Raw genomic sequence first — 14,497 nt, forward strand, 5'->3', positions numbered from 1 at the left:
TGTAGCTGAGCGCGCTCGCTCTTAAGCAACATTCAGTTTTCTTCAATACATAATAATGTATTACACCTACATGATATGAACATAAGATTACATTTTTTTAGTTTGTCCAAATCGTCGAAAGAAGGAACAGCAGGGTAAGAGCAGATAAGTACGCGCATGTGCAGTGACGTGATACGTAAGACGTGCGTCATCACAAAACCCCGCCCACTGGACTTCTTGTCCAAATGTGTGTGCGTGTTTTTTTCCCCATCGAGTTTTATCGTCGAGGATGTTTCTCTATTTTTGTGAAATATTTTAAATTATGCGAGCTGTGTGTGTGATTTAGCGCATCGCATTGAACGCCAACCGAGCCGGCCGTTTCTTATGTCCTGTATCGTAGCAAAGCTGGCTCACTTTTCTCCACAGCGATGGTCATTTGCGTGGAGGAGGTGTCCGCGTCCCTCGTGCGGGAATACCTGAGCAGAAAGGTACGTTAGATGCATCCAGGATAAAAAAAAAGAAAGAAAATAAAAGACACTTCTACATCACCAGGCTGTAGCCACGAACGTTAGCCATGCTAAACAGTCGTGATGCTAAACAGCAATCATTAAATCATGTTTTGGGTTATGGCTAGTATGTACATGATATCAGCTGTTCATTTCACATTCTGTTTTGTCCACTACTAAAACTTCTGAGATTTGAGCCAAGGTACATATTTACATGAGAAAAATCACATAGCACAACACCACCGAACATTAATATCCCCAAAAGTTGTTATCCTGGTCTCAATTTACTAACACATTTCCTTACACAGTATGAAATGCCAATAAAAAAAGAGTTAAGAGATTGCACATTGTCAAGGAAGAAATAAAAACAAATCAAAGTTAAGGTTCTTCTGTAAATTGTATTGGAGAATTGAGATGATGATTTCTCACAGAACACAATGTCATGGCACAGTGGTGGGGAATCATTGCAGTACATTTACATTAATCAATATCCCATTGTTCACTTGTACATACTGTATAATCGACGTGCAGGGACTCAAGAGGACGATCGCCTGTATGGATGAAGAGCATCCACGCACACAGTCTAGCATCAACAACAGATCCCACTTGAGACAAGTTCTGCACATTGAGGATCTGTATAAAGCAAATAAGGTAAAGACCTTCAGCTTTTGCCACGCAGCACATTCTGCATTTTTATGCACAGGTAACACATGCTACATGTTACAAAACTGCAATTATATTTACCCAAATATTTGCAACGTGTGAGATTAATTTATTTTCAACTTTGTCAATTTTTTGGTGACAAAATTTAGCAAATTAGTTTATACCAGAGAATAAATTATGCAACTTTTTATGAAAATTTGCATTATGCCACAAAAGTAATATCAAATGAAATACAATAATTAAAATGGAAATTATTTATTTAAATGTCCCAATATTTAAATACATCCACTTATTTTTCTATAGTGCTTGTCTTAATTAAGGTTGCATGTGAACTGCAGTTCACTGACTATGGGCACAAAAAGAGAAACAATTATTCATTTTTAAAATGTACATTAATAATAATAATAATTTAAAAAATCTGAAATTATTTCTTTATTGACTCCTATATATGGAGAGATTTATATTTTATTCATTAAGAACTATGGTAAAAAAACAACAACAACCTCATGTCACAGACGAATTACAATTACATTTAAATAAACTAGTTCATATTGATTTTTGCACAGTAAACAAAACATCCAACTGCCCATTTTCTACAGTGCTGATGCTTGCTGTGATGGGCGCAAAATGGATAGATTCAAAAATAACTAATTAATGGCAACTGTAATGAATTTTAAGTAACTTCTTCACATTAGTTTTTATTACATTTTGGTACAAATACAATTTAAAAAGTGATTGAATAATGAAGATGAAGAGCTTAAAATATATAGGTCTACATACATGCTCATATAGTGCGTGATGCCGCTACTTGCTTTTCCCTCTGCTCTTACAAAACAGTCCATTTGTAATATTGTACCATCTTTACTATCTGAAATGGCATTTGTGCCTCTACAGGTTCAGAGTTTGCCTCTGAGGACTTTGCTGGAAATTATTGTCAAGCACCACATTGAAGGTCACAGAGATGACAAGATGGCCTGTGAAGGTCATGAAAGGGATTCTCTGCAGTCTGCTTTAATGGCCAGCTCACTCGGTCTTTCTCCTGCAAAGGCGCCATCACAAATGAACGAAAGTAACTCAGAACACAGCACAGCGTCTTTTGTTTCTGGTGACCGCATCAAATTAAGGTGGTCAATAAGCAAGTTATACCGTTTTTTTTGTTGTTGTTTTCCTTGAAGACTCAATGGAATTCCCTCACAGGTCCTCGTCTCCCACTTACGGGTCGTTATTGTCACTTGATGGGGAAAGACTCATGAACCACAGTGAAACCAGCTGGTGGCTTTTAGATGAAAACGGCCAGTCTAAAATGAGCGAACCCGAAAAAACGCCTTCCGTCAATGAAGTCATTCAAAGGAGCCGACCCAATCGGGTTAGACGTGGTATGATGGCCGGACCGATAGCCAGCACGCTCCAGGTACGATCCACTTACAGTATACAAAGGTGTTTGACTTTTCTAATAGAGACCTTCACCATGATCGTCTTTTACTGTTTTAGGAGTCAACTAAACAAAGGCAGAGTCGAAAAGTGGTCACGCCTCAGCTGCTGCTCAGGAAACAGGAAGAGGAACTCGGGCAGTCTCAGGTTGGACTGTCGGGGAACAGTTTACAACACAGAGTCTTAGAAAAATCCCTGAGTGATGCGACAGAAAGAGTGAAGAGCTTAGAGAAAGCGGGACGAGACAGATATGACAGAAAAATGTAAAGCCCGTCTATTAAATGACATGCTGCCAAACTATTTTTGTGCTCATAATTCTGTGTCCTCTCTCTCAGAGTTAAGTCCAATACGCATCCGTATGGGAAAGATTTGTCTGAGTTGGTGTTAGGTAAGTTTTTGCCCTTTTCACACCTAATTAGAATTTGTGTAAAGTGCTTTAGAAATTGAATTGTTTATGAGTCATTTTTTGATCTGATGGCGCATTTTTTCATTTATTTTGTGTTCAGATGACATCGATGATGAGCCGCCAGAATTCTCCAAAATGCCCATCGAGAACACTGCGACTGCAGCGAGCAGCCACACAGTCCGCCCAATGGACCAACACACCGCCTCGGTCGTTCGCATCAGGAGTTTTTCCAGATAAAGGCTTATCAAATTATGTATTTATTTATTTTGCGTTTACTCTCCCCAGGAATTGAAATCAGTTCTCCTCGGCTCAAGTCTCAAATGTTTCACCATCGAGTGGCGAAATCAGGGTTTCACGTTCTCCGAAACGCATGACCTGAGATATGGAATGGTGCAGAAAAAGGTTGCCTTCCATAATTTATTTTAATTTGGTAGTCACAAAATGTATTTGTTTTGTGCTGTATTCCGAATATATTGTCTGATTATTTTCTAGGGTGGTCCTTGTGGGGTTCTAGCTTCCATCCAAGCTTTTGTTTTAAAGAAGCTTCTCTTTGAAAACATAGACAGTAGTAATGCAAGACTTCAGTATGTTGTACTTTCCTTCCACATGTTGCACTATTCAGTAATATGCATCACATTATGTTTTCCTCACGTCATTTACTGCTACTCAACAAAAAAAGCTTGTTTTTCACTCATTTGTTCTCAGGTGTTTAAGACCAACAAATGCAACCAGAAGAAAATGTCTAGTTTTAGCTGTGACCGAAGTCCTGTGGAGGGCTGGCGAGGAAAAACAGGCCACGGTAGCAATGTAAGAGCCTACTTTTGAATCTTGTTGAATCGCAGCCTGTACCTACTTTGCAATATTTCTAATGCCGAGTGGTCAGGATGATGGACCACCATCTTTGTCTGTGCATTAAACGTTACACCCTTTTTTGTTTTTAAAACAGAAACTCAGGAAGAACGCTTTTCACTCCAAGCGGACACTACAAATCTGAAGGAGTGCTTGAAAAGGTTAAAAATATTTGTGACCATCTCACCCCATTTGAGCTTGTTGAAAAGTGTCTATAATTTTGGTGAATCAGGCAAGGCTCCTCATGTTGTGTTAGCGCGCCGCTAACTCCGAAAACTAACGAAAAAAACTAAAATTCAAAAAAGCTAATTTGTTAATGAAATTAAATAAAAAACGAAAATACTTTTTGAAAAAACGAAAACTAACTCAAACTTAAATTTTATGTTTACAAAACGAACTAACTAAAACTAACTATAATTATAGCGTAAATGTCCTTAGTTTTAGTCTTTGGTAATTCATTTAATGCATGAGCCTTTGGGAATGATTTAAAATGTGATTTCAAGTATATTTATTTTGATATGAACCAGAATAAGGACATTTGAAAGTGCGTCACACAGAAGTGATGTCATCTAGCAGCAGCCAATAGAAACGCACCTTCAGATGACGTCACTCCTAGGCGACAATTTTGCATGCTTGACTTATGGCTCCAAAGGCTCGGCTCGCCTGCTCAGCCCGAAACTAAAAGAACCCACCTTGAAAACTAACCAAAACAATCTCAATTTAAAAAACAAAACAAAACTAAATAAAAACTAACTGAATGAAAATTCCAAATTTTGGACTTTATTTGATTTAAATGGCAGTTCTGTATAGGAACATGATTATAAGATATGTTAAGTTATAACACATTTCTCTTTGGGTGAATGGATTGAGCAATTCTTTCTTTCTCTTTGTTTGTTTATTTCTATCTATATTTTTTATTTTCATTGTTATTATTATTATTATTATTTTAGATAAGCTGTTATAAAGTGGACACAATTCAAGACCTGCAGTTTCTACTGGAGCAAAACATTGAGCAGGTGAGAGATGTCCCGTGTTGCCCCCTTAAAGAATGACAGCAAAATGAATATCCGTTTGTCACACTTTGGTCGAAATCACGCATTTTCGGGGGGAAGTTTTCACACAGAATGCCTAGAACCGCTTTTGTTACTATGACGACCGGGACAGTGCTAGGCTATCCGACGAAGCGATTTGGTTGTTTAACTTCACAGACCTAATTATTTTTTATGCAACACATAAGGTCATTTGTCCATAATGTTCCGATACTGTATACTAATGTACTGTTGTTGCTCTGTATTATTCATCCAGTTTGAGACAGGCGAGCTGGGATGTCTACTGCTGACTATATCTGCCATCCTGTCACGATCTATTGAGAAGTATGCAAAAAGCCAACATACTTTTTAATGATATAAATTCTTGAAAATAAATAATACATTTATTTTGTCAGATTGAAAGAAGACATGGATGTGGCCACCACCGCACTCATTGGCGCTCATGGCTACTGCACTCAGGTATGACAAACTATTAGGTGGTTTATTACCAAAGCTCTAAATTAGGGCGACACTATTTCTTAAACCAAGTTTCAAACTAATTTCTCAAATCTAAAAATACTAATGCCTACTATGTTAAAATGTACATAACCGATTGTTCCAATCAAAAGACTGATGTTAAGATATGTGCTAATTCAATGTCTAAGCCACATTTATCAGCTATACGTAGTAGTACAAAAAATATTTACTTGAAGTGTGGCTGGACTACAGTACGTTTAAATACAGATAGACTTCACACAGAAGATTCAGTGCTATACTTTACTGAGCATATTTCGTATTTTTTATTATTTTTTTGCAATAAGGCTGTTATGATATAACCAAACAATATCAGAGAGGAAAAAGGATAAAGTTTGCTTTTTTTTATTAAACAAGGCATGGTGCTGAAACACATACATTTGCCCTGCGAGAGATCATTGAAGTTTTATTACATGTTGAATTTGCCTTTTGTTTTTGTGTGCTTGTGTTGGCCCAGGAGCTTGTCAACCTGCTGCTGGTTGGACGAGCACTTTCTAACGTCTTTGACGGCGATGTGGAGCTGGACTCGGGCAACGGCAACTCCACGCTGCTCAAGGGAATCAAAGTTCACTGTAATATTGGTCTTCTGTCTCTGTTTGAACATTATAACATCTTTAAGGTGAGCCACATTTACGCAACCATTGCCTGTCACATTCAAATACAAACATAAGTACTGGACATTATGATAAGATACAAGACTTAAATGGAGACATAATGGTATTGTCTTGACACAAACCTCACCACTTTAACTTTTTTGAGCCTCAGTTATAAAACTCACAGCATTTTCGCTATCGTGATCATCTTCAAAGAAAAATGCGAATAGAGGCTTGTTATTGTTGGCTCTCTGCAATCAAGCAGCGAATTATGCTGGAATGCATTTTGAGATAAAGATAATTCAATTACTGTAATCAAGTCTGTGATTGCTGTAATGTTCCCCATAAAAGACTCCCAAAGAGCAGCGCTTTTCAAACATAAAGTATTCATCTTTATCTTCTTGTCTGTCTATTTTCTTTCAGGTTGGAGACTATCTGAAGGACCCCCTTTTCCCCATCTGGGTTGTATGCAGTGAAAGCCACTTCAGTGTGCTGTTTGGCCTGCAGGGGGAGCTGTTAACAAATCAAGACAAGGGTGCCGAGTTTGACTTGTACTACTATGACGGATTGGCCAATCAGCAGGAAGAAATCCGCCTCACCGTCTGTGAGTAAATCTTGTATCTTTTATTTTCTGTATTCATATTCTCCATTTTTGTTCTTTTACTTACTTATTTTTATTTGCATATAACCCTCCAATATGTGTGTTTTTTTTCTCATAGATATTAGATAAGCGTTTGAAAGTAGTTTTGAAGGGTGGAAAAATTGAAAGTCATTTTAATTCTTTCTATTTTTAGCCATCGGCAAATCAGTGGTGAGCTGTCAAGACGCTGATCTAATTCCTCCTCTGGAGCTCTGCATTCGAACAAGGTGAGCCTCTGTTTGCATTCAAACACTCGTTGACGTTTTTGAAGTAAGTGAGACCCCACCATTGACAAAGAAAAAAATGGCCATGTATTTCTACTCCTGTTATAGTACCATGACTTAACTGTGAGAGGCAGCATAGTAGCCAATGGAATCCACACTGCCTGAAAATACAAGCAATGGTTGTATTAGCTAGAAGCTGTGCTAACTTTTAGCTTGTGTGCTAACCATATTGTGGTCTCCTTGTCATGGGGTTCCATTGACTGACATCCTGATTCCCTCACTTAGTTCAGTCTTCTCGTTAGAATAATTATTTGTGAAAAGCATTAAAAAAAAAAATACCGTGGTAATAAAGTACACTGTCTTTGCCTCGGATTAGTTGTGGAATCATTGCAACCTCCAAAACATTATTCAGTGGAGCTGTAGGCAGCATGTGTTGTATGATGGAACTACTTGATCTAATTTGCTGCAACTTTTATTTTTTTCAGATGGAAAGATGCATTTGTGAGTTGGAATGACACAGAGCCTATTCTCTGAATGCCTGCATGATTTGATATAACTTTGATATCATGAACAAATATCAATACATTTATATGTCTGTTTTTCCTCAGCGCGTATTATTAGTTTGACTCGTTGGTGCCTGTACTTTTCCTTTCACTCAATGGCATTGTTATGATTCATCATATGAATGCATAACTCATAAACACTTGAATGACATGGTTGATTAGAAGACTCCAAACAAAACAAAAAACTCATATTTTTCAAGTGTTGTTAACATTAAGGGGTTACAAATGCATATTCATGAACACATTTTTTAATTCATAAACTAGTGGTATATATATATATATATATATATATATATATATAATTTTTTTTAAATAACACATGTAGAAATAACCTGTTGCGTCACAAGGAGGACTCTTAAGTATGCACATTTGTATTGGTCATGTAATAATGTAAAAAACAGAACTGTGTATTTGTGTTAGGGATGTTGAATTTTGGAGACTTTTGTATAAAATTTTACCCTAATGCAAATGTTTTAAATTTAAATTTAAATTTTCTTCTTTTTATATTATGTTAATTATTTTATCTACCACAGCGGCCTTTAACTGGTTTGTTAAGATAATTGTTTTAAAATTAATTAGATGCATCCCATCTATTAGGAATAATTGGAAAAAATTTATTTTCACATTTCGTCTTAATATTAATAGTTTTCACCTCGTCTTAATGTTCGTACAACTGAATGACTGTATTGAATCAAGGAGAATGAATAAAAGATGGTAGAACGTGTTAGTATGACGATGTTGTGACTCATCTGAAACACAAATTGTAGTGAAAGGATTTAATCACATAATAGTGGTTTTGCATTTCCGTCATTGCGTTGGCTCAAAAAATAATAAACTAAAAAAAACCAATACCCTGATGCAGTTGTCAATCATTCTTTATTGAGATTGTTTCTCATACAGTAATGGCTTAATATGATACAGTAGATGAATCACTGTTGTTTGAAATCATTGCAACAAACAGTCAACCTACCAGACACCTGCAATGGTTTTCCTTTTTCATCTAAGAAAATGGGCGGCCGCTTTGGTTGTCAGGCTTCCCTTTCTGTCTCCCTCTGTTGGTCATTGCTTTTACGTGTCTCGGATGTGTTGTAACTATTCAATTTCATTGCACCTTGTGGTACAATGACAATAAACTATTCGGATTCTGCCCAGTTCGTCTCCTGGACACACATCAACCTTTTTCCTAAATATGTCAACCACAACTGCCCAGATTTTTCCATGACATAGTGCCAACATTCAAAGTCCGCACTTCGGCCCACAGTGGCGCTCTAGGTTAACAGCACTGATGGTGGTCGCTAACCTTCAGGCCGCGGCCAATTTGATATGGAATTCTTAGGCTCGTAATAGTTTGGCAAAGTTAAGCCAGATGCCCTTCCTTACACAACTCTGCATTTATCCGGGCTTGAGGCCATCCTATACTGGCTTGTCACCCCCCCCCCCCCCCTTCTCCATGTGGTTTCATAAAGTGGCTCTGTAAAGTCATTCTCAAAATTTAGGGGGGGGGGGGGGAGTTTTCTGTTTCCAAAAAGAGAATGCATTTACTATGCACAGATGTTGGCTATAAGTGACATGGTGGGGCACACAGAGGGGGTGGTGAGAAGACCCTGTGCCAACACCTCCAGCTCAGGGGATCAAAGACAGTGCAGCTGGCACATGCATGCATGCTTTTTTTTTCCCTCGGTGCATGAGCTTCTTGAGTGACAAAAGGTGATGTTCATCTATTTCCATTAAAATGAAAGTCATCTTATGTGTAATGTTGTCACTGACATTTATTGTGCTAGGAATGATTGGAAAAACGTGTATATCAATGAAGGTGCTACAATGACTTTACAGCCATCAAAGCTGTAATGTGATTGCTATAAATAAGGTGACATGCTCAAAGGAGGCCTTGGGCACTATTAAATTGGATTAAAATGTTTAGCGTCGCCTCAGAATTTCTGGTGCACGTTGCAATATACGTCATGAGGAGCCATGTTTAGGTTTGAGGTCATATTGTAGTCATAATCTCGCCAGAGACGTTGGCGTGTCAAGTGTTTCAGCGAACGCCAAAAAGGTGAACCAAATTACAAATGTTTGTATGCGTTGGAAGCCACTTCACAGCCAGGATTAATTCATGTGAGGAGATGCAACTGCAATCATCATACACTCACCACCGTCAACGTCAGGTACACCTGCATACGTCCATCCGTAGCGCTTGGGTCCATGTTGGATCGGTACCTGTCTGTGGTAAACAAAAATGTTATTGATCCCACGTCTGTAAGAGACCGTATCGGCACTCCTTAAAATATTGTCCCTACAGCTTGCAACAGGCTCACATAAAAGAGATGATTTGACGTCTTGAATGAAACAACGTGAACGTTTTTTGAACGTGGGAGGAAGTACAGGGAGTAAAATGAATGAATGAATCATTGAAAAATTGCAGTTGTTGGTAATGGGGGTGCGCTGGGGGATAAAGATTTGGTGCAGGCCGACAGGAAGGAAATGGTTTTTGTGGACTATTTATTGCATTGGCATTTCTCAGTGGTACCAGAGGAGGTTTGGAGCTTGTGTGTAATTGTGTTACAGCCCTCCCACATGCCGTCCCCAGCGCATCTTCTGTCTCCTCTCCCAATCTGGGCTGTTTGTCTCCAGATAAGCGATATCCTCTTCAGATTACCATCGTGCATCCGTGCCCCGGCCACCTAGAGGGGAAAGGGATCCCGAGTGCGTCCCCATGAGGAGAGCGCTGTATTTTTAGATGGCTAATCCTTTTATAGCTGGAGCGGAAGCCATCGCTGCTGCCTGACTATGGTCCCATGTAATCACGTGTTAGAGAAGAGTTATGATGGAGATTAAAGTTGGGAAACATGTAGCCAAAACTTTGCCATTCCTCAAAATGGTCATCCAACTTTGATGCTGGTGTTCCGCTTACATTAAATGTCAAGAGCAAAACAATCTTGTCAATTTAGCAGTACCTGTAGGCTTCAAGATTATTGCACATAGTCAAAAAAAGTGCCTTTGTAACAAATATTTAAAAGCAAAAAGTTCTTTAAAATGTATTGATATTAAAAGATAAATACTTAGCACATGTTTTTTTTTTCACATAACATAAGAGGAACTGCTTCCAGTTGGGGTAGGAGTTCTTCCAAGTATGAGCCCTGGAATTTGTCCAAAATGGCCGACTTCCTCTTCAATGAGTTTACGTTATGTCACAAATCCAAATGGCGGCGGGTTTACTCGGTGAAAGGACGCTCATTGAAAACCATTTGGACTTCGTGAGGATTATTTTTTATTCTCAAAATGTGATTCAAATAAGGAAATAATAAGCGATGTAATTCTATTCTTCGCCGCTAGATGGTGACGCATACTCTGAGACGGTGTAGTTTAAAACAAGAAGAAGAAAAAGACCAGAAACCCGGAAGTCATCAACACAGCCTAGTTTTTGTTGGAAATTATGAAATAACCTTACTTTTAAACGCTGGAGAAAGCGACAGCAGGAGGTTCATTTCATTATGTACATCGTTGGGCAAATTATTGATGTATATTGTGAGATTATGAATTTGTTTAGTTGGGGAAAAAACGGGATAATTTACACTGTAATTTACAATATTTTACTTTGCTCTCTAAATAAATTATGTGTTTAAATTTGTTTGTATTATTTGTGTGTTAAAAGATTTAAAAATAAATAAATGAAACGTCAGTTCTGGGTCAAATCTTGGCTTAGTTCTTCTTCTGAACATTTTGCAGGTTCTCGCCCATGCTAATCCAAAGTCGACTATGATAGACACACCCATGACCCTATCAGGACAAATATAATAGAAAATGAATAACAGTCCCTCCAAAGCCCATCAAGACACACCGGAGTGAGAGCTGAGCTGCTGTCATGTTTGGCTAAGCCTGTGTTTTTGTCTTTGCTGTCAGTATCCCTGTGTTTGTCTCTAAATATTTTCTTCAAAAAAAAAAACTGTAGAGAGCCACGTTAACTGTTCCCGAGGCGCTAATCTGAACACAAGACAGATGGACGGGATGAAGAAGAACCGCAGATCCTCTTTTGCTGTTTTTGTTGATTTTTTTAACATTGAGATACTGTCAGGACGTCGTTTAAATTCCCTTCTGACAGTCTTTGTACAATTTGGATTGAACATAGCCGTGCTGTTCAAATTTTGGGAAATTTCGAACGCAGAAATGCAAGATTTTTGATGAGTGAAAACAAGCACATTTGACTTGGCCCAAATTTAAGACACGTCACTTTTATTATGTTTTTTTTTTCCAATAGGTATGTGATGATAGTTGTGTAATGCTAGACATGCGCCAATAATTGCAAGACTCAAATGAGTGAGGAGGGACATGTTCAACTTTTTCATCATTATGAATCAGAATATCGGAATGAGACACACCAAAGTGTTATGGAATCAAAAAACCTGTTCAGGATGCTGGTTCACCTCAGGTTTGTTGTTTCAAAATATTTCCTCTTAGGAAATAATGTAAATTCAATCAAACTACCATAAAACCTTAATTTATTACGCAGGCAATGTTGAGGGAGAAGGTTATGTGTGTGTGTGTCTGGGAGGCGAGTCTCTTTTTTTGGGGGGTTGCCTACAAACTGCTGTTTTATTACAGATGTGGACCTATTGTCACTTAGGTGTTTTGTACTCAGCAGCTAGGACAGATGTGTGCATTGCCTCTATCACAACCCCCATCAACACCACCCAAAAAAGTGAATTGAAATGTATCTATTCATATTTTTATTCATTGATTTTTATGAGTTCTAATTTATCATAAATAATAAAATAAACAATTTGACATACATACTTAAAATACCCTCAAACCCTCACAGCTCACTTACATGCTAAGGCAGCTACATTAACTCATTCACTGCCATTGACGGCTATAGGCGTCAAAAATTCATTTGAACTATTTCTATTAGTTTCACTTTTTTTCCCCACTTTTGTTAACAAGAGTATGAAAACCTAGATTTTTTTCTTTTTATTGTATTAGAACAGATATACAATTTGTGATTAATCGTGAGTTAACTAGTGAAGTCATGCGATTAATTACAATAAAAAAATTGAATTGCCTGGCACCCCTAATTTTTAATAATCTTTTCTTAAAAAAAAAAAAAAGATAATTAAAAATAAAAAATAAAATAATGTTTTTTGTTTAAAAGAAAAGATTATTAAAAATTAGGAGCAATTACAATTTGTAATCGTAATTAATCGCATGACTTCACTCGTTAACTAACACATTTTATATTTGTTCTAAATGTACAAAAAAAATGTAGGTTAACAAAAATGAAAAAAAAAATCGATATAGTTAAAATTATTTTTTTTAAGTCTATAGCCCGTTAATAGCAGTGAATGAGTTAATGTTGGAAAAAGTTTTGAAATAATTTATCTCTATTATATTTTTATATCACAAAAAAGAGGCATTTGAACAGGGGTGTGTAGACTTTATAGCCACTGTTTATCTTGGTACAAAACAGGATCAATGCTTCCAGCCAAGCCACTGCTTTATGACTTAATGATAAAGATGGGTGTCTTAATACTTAATACAGAGCATGCCAATAACACGTCTGTTCGCTTGTCCAACGTTCTGCACAAGCCAAACGGCTCAACCTCCTCCTATGTCAACAGGTTCAAACACTTAATACTGAACTCTGCCAAAGATAATAACAACACATCTGCCAGCACGTTTGCAATAAGGAGGAGTGGTTCTGTTTTTGGTAACACCTGCTCAATGCTCCGCCAGGTTACTGAAAGGGCGCTGAGACATAAGCAATAATTGCATTAAGATCATGTTAAAGGCCGCACCCTTAAACATAGCTAAGTCTAGATTCTTTGTTGAGACCGGTGTCAATGGCTTAAAATACCACACACCCTTTATAAAATGGAACTTCAGCATTAGAATGCCCTCGAGGTAGTACAAATGGGAATTCTGCCCAAAATGTCTGGAAAAATATTATTTTGATGTTGCATTAATTATCATATGAGATTGCAACATAACTCGCAAAAGCTTTATAGGATTGCACTGCAATCCATATACGGACTGGGGTGGGAATCTTTGAATGTCTCACGATTCGATTCGATTACGATTTTTGGGTCTGCGATTTGATTCAGAATCGATTTTCGATTAAGAACGATTTTCGATTCAAAATGATTTGATTGACAATATTTTTGCTTCGATCTATAAATGTGTAAGGAATTGTAATGATCTACTCCAATCTGACTCGCTAATGCTAATTAGCGCGCTACTTGCGGCACTTTTATTACTCAAAAGAACGGCTAGACGCTGGAAATATTTATATATATACGCTTTTATTGGAATAACTTGATCGTGACTTTTTCCTTCTACTCTCTAATGTGGCTACAATTTAACAGTGTATTTGACCGTGTGGAACCACACTGCCCCTCAGTGGCCAAACCGGGTACAGACAAAGGCAAGACAGTATACAATAATTTAAATAAAATCGATTTTGGGACATTAAAAATCGATTCTGAATCGTACTAAATGAGAATCTATTTTTTGGCACACCCCTAATACGGACTCAACAATACACACAGATACACTCTAAAAAGAGAATTGTTGAATCTATTTAACATTACAAATTGTTGACCAACTTAAAAAAATAACTTCAAGTGGTAACACACGATTGAATTAAGTTAGTCCAAAGCAGTGTTAATTTTATCCGCCATTTTTAAATTTAGTCTCAGTTTTAGTCCATTTTCAGTCACTCTTGTTAGTTTTTAATCACAGTTAGTCAACTTCATCCCGTTTTTATTTAATCCATTTTAGTCGACTATAAATTTAGCATTTTAGTCTTTATTTTAGTCCAAGAAACCCCAATTTTATTCATCGAGTTTTAGGCAACAAAAACGGTCAACGTTTTAGTCAGGACAATCATTTTACCTTTGTATATTTTTTGTCAGCAGATTATGCTGAACATTACGGATCTAAAACAATTTCACGTAACGTTTTCTCTCATCTCATTGATGAAAAACAACTTCACACACAACTATAGTGGCTCCATGATATGAGCTAGTAAATTAGCCAGCATTAATTAGAGGTTGGATTAACATTATTGTTGGAACGTTATAGCCGTGGA

The 14,497-nt window shown here is 37.3% G+C and overlaps 1 protein-coding gene across 1 annotated transcript; it reads left to right on the top strand.

Annotated features, from left to right (window-relative positions):
* Positions 1-177: 177 nt before the first annotated feature.
* On the top strand, positions 178-8,265 carry mindy4 (MINDY lysine 48 deubiquitinase 4). Its single transcript, XM_086090169.1, has 18 exons — positions 178-467; positions 1,017-1,136; positions 2,043-2,272; positions 2,346-2,559; positions 2,640-2,842; positions 2,915-2,967; positions 3,086-3,192; positions 3,271-3,387; positions 3,478-3,569; positions 3,691-3,792; positions 3,932-3,995; positions 4,785-4,850; positions 5,140-5,207; positions 5,279-5,342; positions 5,854-6,015; positions 6,413-6,593; positions 6,784-6,856; positions 7,339-8,265. The coding sequence occupies exons 1-18, from the start codon at positions 408-410 to the stop codon at positions 7,385-7,387; spliced, it is 2,025 nt and encodes a 674-aa protein (XP_085946295.1). The 5' UTR covers positions 178-407; the 3' UTR covers positions 7,388-8,265.
* Positions 8,266-14,497: the final 6,232 nt, after the last annotated feature.

Source organism: Leptonotus elevatus, chromosome 11 (genome assembly GCF_054856555.1).
Source record: "Leptonotus elevatus isolate MCC_2025b chromosome 11, RoL_Lele_1.0, whole genome shotgun sequence".
NCBI lineage: Eukaryota > Metazoa > Chordata > Actinopteri > Syngnathiformes > Syngnathidae > Leptonotus > Leptonotus elevatus.

What these genes read in the sequence shown, in the direction of transcription:
- mindy4 (XM_086090169.1), top strand. Translation starts at nt 408, where the DNA reads ATGGTCATTTGCGTGGAGGAGGTGTCCGCGTCCCTCGTGCGGGAATAC. An exon ending in GGTGACCGCATCAAATTAAG is followed by an intron (nt 2,273 to 2,345) that starts GTGGTCAATAAG and finishes ATTCCCTCACAG; the next exon opens with GTCCTCGTCTCCCACTTACG. An exon ending in GACAGATATGACAGAAAAAT is followed by an intron (nt 2,843 to 2,914) that starts GTAAAGCCCGTC and finishes CCTCTCTCTCAG; the next exon opens with AGTTAAGTCCAATACGCATC.